We start from the raw sequence: 5,175 nt of genomic DNA, 5'->3' as shown, positions 1-5,175 counted from the left end.
ATATATATATATGTCGGGGATGGAATGACACTGGAGCCTCCCCTTTGGAACTGTGGGAAAATCCCGTAATATTGTAATCTAGATTCTACTATAGCCGTAATTAAACAATTGTCATTCAATCCGATTGTATTTGTTCGGGACTTGTGATAATGGGATTGGGTTCGAGGTGACACAACTGGTCGCCGAACGTAGCCGCGGTCACGGGATGGACATTTTTCCTCGGAGGTGTCAATATAATGGGACACACGTTGTATTAACAATCAAACTCCAAGCAGAGATTGCCTAGCAACGGCGATTGGAACCTTCTCGAAGCTTCGGACCAGTATATAACAAACGAACGCAATCGTAAAGGAAGGAAAATTTCCATCAGTCTATTATTCGTGCGATCGCCTTGGAGAGTTACACATCGAGCAGTATATATAGAGCGTCCCATTAAACGTGTTTGTGTGTTAAAGTATTTTACGTTTAATACAGAGTTATCCTGTTGACCGTGGATTCGTTATCGAACCTTAGGCCATTGTCATAAGTGTCTTATCAACGCGGTTGTTTGTTAACTCTGTAAAACCCATACTCGTGTTAATAAAAGTCGTTTCAATTTTACGAGGAAAATGTACAGTTCCAGTGAAGAATCGTTATATGCCCAATACCTTTCTTCTGACGACGAGCCGACATATATATATTCCCTACCCTAGATAAATAGCAATAAAATACATAAAATATACAAATTACAATTAACTTGCGTAACTGGAAGAAGATACAATATCACATTAAAATTAATTCCATAAACAAACTACATCGTGGGGAACATGTATATATATATTTATATGTGAAAAGAATAAAAAACAATTAAACTACACAATACTACATTATCGAAACTAGTTGACGTGTTAGTAAATTTAAGGAAATTATATATGAAAATTATATTAAATAAAATTAAGTAAAATATATATATATGTGTATGTGTTTTATATTATTAACAATCAATAATCCAGTAAATATAAAAATATACAATACGCGAAACTACAGTATTAAGATAAACTAGCATTTAAAATTGAAACACTTTATACAAGTCACATTGTGAAACACATACATACATACATACATATATATAATAAATTTAAAAGAAATAAAATCATTAAAACCAACTTGAGGAATGTCACATGGAAATTATACACGATGCTACATTATTAAAACTAGTTGACACGTTAATAATATATATATATATATGCATGTGCACTTTATATTACTAACCTAAACAATCAATGATTCAATAAATATGATAATACAGCTCTCGAAATGATATTATTGAGATTAACTATCACTCTGAGATCTAAAGAACCTTCTATGAAGTCACACTGTGTGTTACGCCACGAGGCTTTCCATAGGCCGTTATTCCTAACCGTCGCTCGTGGCATCGCAGTATCGCGAGCGAACCGTCTCAAGCAGCTCGACAAATATACAATGTAGCGGCCAACATCAAACAGAGCGAGTTCTAGAAACGTCGATTCGTTTCGTTATTTTAAACACACTCATAAGGTGACACGCGTGATCATGGCGTGATGAGTGGCGTGATCGGTGGTGTGACCCGAGCATGTTGGGGATCGCCTCCCATGGAACACAAAGGGCCCATCGAAGGGCAATCAGTATCGATTGAGGATCCAAATGGAATGCACTAAAAGTCTCCAACCAATTACAAGTCGTCCAATCTATCAAATACAAGACACATTGTAAAGTCGAGTCGAATCATTACACCAAATTAACTGTATCATCTTTCAAATAATTTTGTGGCGCTTCATTATACTGTTTTTTATATATATACTGTCAAATATATCATTTTTTGTTAACCCTGTTAATTCAGTGTTAATCTCAATTAACTCGCTTTCCTCGCGATCGCGTCTCTCCGCGAACGGTCGTAACACTGTGAAATACATACATACATATATATATAATAAATTTAGAAGAAATAAAATTATTAAAACCAATTTGAGGAATATCACATGAAAACTATATTGTTAAACATCGAACAATTAATAATTTAGAAAAGAATAAAAAACAATTAAAATATACAATTCTACATTATTCAAACTAGTTAACATGTTAGTAAATTTAAAGAAACTATATATGAAAAATATATTGTAAAATATATATATATATATATATATGTGTTTTATATTGTTAAACCAAACAAGCAATAATCTAATAAATATAAAAATACAATACAAGAAATTACATTATTAAGATTAACTAACATTTTAATATTAAAAGAATTCCATACGAAGTTACATCGTGAGACATATACACATATAGATATATATACACAACCTAACACATGTAAAAGAAATAAAATGCACGATATCACATTATTAAAACTAATTAATATTTAGATAAACTCAAAGAAATTTTACATTGTAAAATAAATGTATATATATGTCGGAGATGTAGAGACATCGAGCATTTCTTTTGGAATGCTTGGGCTCGAGGTGACGTAACTGGTCGCTGAACGTAGCCACGGTCACGGGATGAACGTTTAACTTGGCAGAAGAAGTTCCGATATTGAGGGACACGCTGTATTAACGGATAAGCCCCGATCAGGAGCAATGTCGGTTCTATGCAGGACGGCCTAGCAACGGCGCCTGGAATTTTGTTGATATTTCTAATCAATATGTAATTGACAAATGAGATCCAGGCAGTCTTTTATTGAGATCTCCTTGGAGAGTTTACGGATTTCGGGCAGTCAGTCTAGAAGATACCCAGAGATAGAGCTAACGTAATTTGCGATACAGAGAAAATACAAACTATTGTACAAAGAGTTTCCCGTTGACCGTGGATTCGTTTGAACCCAAGAATATTGTTAAAAGCGTTCGTTAAACTAATTTGTTGTTAAGCCTTGTAAAAGTTATATCTGTTCGTGTTAAACAATTTAAGTGTAATATAATTTAGTTAAGTAAAATAATGGGTAATCCAAATGAAGAATTAATACGCGCCCACAATTCAAAAGATGATTCAACACAAACTTTCAACAATAATTCGACATATATATATATATTACTATCAAATCAAACAACTAATAATGAAATAAACACAATGAAATAAATATACGAAACTACCTTGCGATTATTTCATTACAGAATATTCAACTAAACTGACTGAAGATTTAACCAACAAAATAATATATGTATATATATATAAATCAGCATCGAACATAATCAACAGGAATGTCACACGATTCTTCCTTCTTGCCCACGACGCTTCACACGTTGACTACGCCTTCTGGGACCACTCACACATTTTGAAACCCGTCTTCCTCTTGCGCTGAAACAACACATGTAGTAAACAAAAGATGAATGACACAAGACAAATTAAAGATAATGAAACAAAAAAAAGTACGCACTGGGACAATCTGCATAAGGAGCCTTTGACGAAGACACCGCCGTATTCACCATTTAAAATCATAATCACCAAAACCTACACCGAAAAACAATAAATCAAACCAGACACCGGAGGCAACAATCAGATGGAAATATTAACCAAATGAGTAAAATAACTTCAAGACACATCTAACGAAATCTCTCCATATACCAGGAACATACAGCAGAGAAGACTGCTCTGACCAGAAGAGCGGTAACACAGGAGAACATCCAGGACTCCGGCAGAAGTCCATTCAGGAAAGTCAGCCTTCGCACAGTCATTTGTATTGGCTTCACGAGCCATCCACACATTTTTGGAATCTCTCCTCCTCTTGCGCTAAAACAATATATACAAGACCAGGCAGACAAATGGACGAAACACCATTGGAAAGAGGACAAAGTTAAAATAAATAAAATAATACATACTTGTACAGGTTGGACAAATGCAGGTACCTTCATATCCATAACCAACATAACCTGCACCCACAGAGGAAAAAATTAAAACCCCAACAAACTAAAATATCAAGGAAACCTAAATAAAATAAAATAAATAAAAACCGACACTAAGAATAATTCATTCGGTTTACAATATCGAACATAACCGCCAAAACTACGCATTACCACGCACAAAACACGCATTAAAAACCTGCTATGAATCAAAAGAAATGTAAACTATTACATAAAGACGATCAAATGGATGAAATACCATAAGGAACCACTAAAATACCGAACAAACTTAAAGTAAATAAAATAAATACTAAGAATAATTTATTCGATCTACAATATGGAGCTAAACCGTCAAATCACGCACTACCACACACAAACACGCATTAAAACTTAATGCCGTATTCACAAACGAAAATGTAAACTATTACATAAAAACGATCATATGAACGAAACAACATTAGAAATAGGATAAGGCTAAAATAAATAAAATGATACATATTTATACAACAGAACCTGTATCCACACAGAAAATATAAAAACCACAACGAACTAAAATGTCAAGCAAACTCAAGTAAGGAGAAATGGAGCAATACAAAAAATAATTTATTCGATCTACAATATCAACAAAATACATACAAAATCTACACTATGGAATATGAAACATACACTTACTGTAACCTTATGCTTATATACTAAAAATTATTGATATATACACATATATACGACTAAGATACTATTATTAAATAAAATCAAAGTCACAAAGCGGAGCATCCGGATACAGTTCATGAAACCGTTGTATACACCATGAACGCACTGTAGGTAAAACCCATTTTTCACCAGAACGATGATTGCGCAAATAATCATCCAAAACCTCCGCAGGAATTTCCTTCGGGAACCGTATCTTTGCACAATTATTGGCGTCTAGGACTTCGATCGGAGGAGAACTGGGTGGTAACTCAACCGTATCCTCATCAAACAAAGTCAAATCAACAACTGGAAAACTACCAGAATGAGACACCGACGACGAGGCCATTTCACCAGCTTGAATAGAGGATGGTCCCTCCAACAACATCGATTCCCTCCATCGGCGACACATTACACCACTACGCCGACCACGCCTTCGTAAATGATTTGGATTCCTTTTGCGTGGTTTATGCTTCCTCCTCCTCTTTTTATACTTCTTCTTTCTCTCACACTGGAAAAACACAAGAAATAATGAGTAAAGGATAAATATCGACTAAAGAAATAAAAAGGGGCAAAACACAAAGAACAAGTTTAACACACCTCCACGACTGGATTAGAAGACACAAGAGCTGCCATC

At 34.4% G+C, this 5,175-nt stretch overlaps 2 protein-coding genes across 2 annotated transcripts in view; one reads left to right on the top strand and one right to left on the bottom strand.

Annotated features, from left to right (window-relative positions):
• Window positions 1-5,175, top strand: part of LOC122569948 — a 383,055-nt gene that overhangs the window by 265,495 nt on the left and 112,385 nt on the right. The gene's annotated exons all lie outside the window — the stretch shown is intronic.
• Window positions 3,210-5,174, bottom strand: LOC122570267. The gene is made up of 6 exons (XM_043732363.1): window positions 5,139-5,174; window positions 4,669-5,049; window positions 3,834-3,884; window positions 3,580-3,744; window positions 3,392-3,465; window positions 3,210-3,312 (listed from the first exon to the last, which is right to left on the bottom strand). Exons 1-6 carry the CDS (start codon window positions 5,172-5,174, stop codon window positions 3,219-3,221), a joined length of 801 nt encoding a protein of 266 aa, XP_043588298.1. The 3' UTR covers window positions 3,210-3,218.

Source organism: Bombus pyrosoma, linkage group LG8, assembly GCF_014825855.1.
Source record: "Bombus pyrosoma isolate SC7728 linkage group LG8, ASM1482585v1, whole genome shotgun sequence".
NCBI classification, from domain to species: Eukaryota; Metazoa; Arthropoda; class Insecta; order Hymenoptera; family Apidae; genus Bombus; species Bombus pyrosoma.
This window is presented reverse-complemented; position numbering and strand designations above follow the sequence as displayed.

Coding starts and splice junctions, on each gene's coding strand:
- LOC122570267 (XM_043732363.1), bottom strand. CDS start 5,174: ATGGCAGCTCTTGTGTCTTCTAATCCAGTCGTGGAG. Junction 3,745..3,833: donor CATTTGTCCAACCTGTACAA/GTATGTATTATT, acceptor ATATTGTTTTAG/CGCAAGAGGAGGAGAGATTC. Junction 3,466..3,579: donor TTCTCTGCTGTATGTTCCTG/GTATATGGAGAG, acceptor TTTTCGGTGTAG/GTTTTGGTGATTATGATTTT.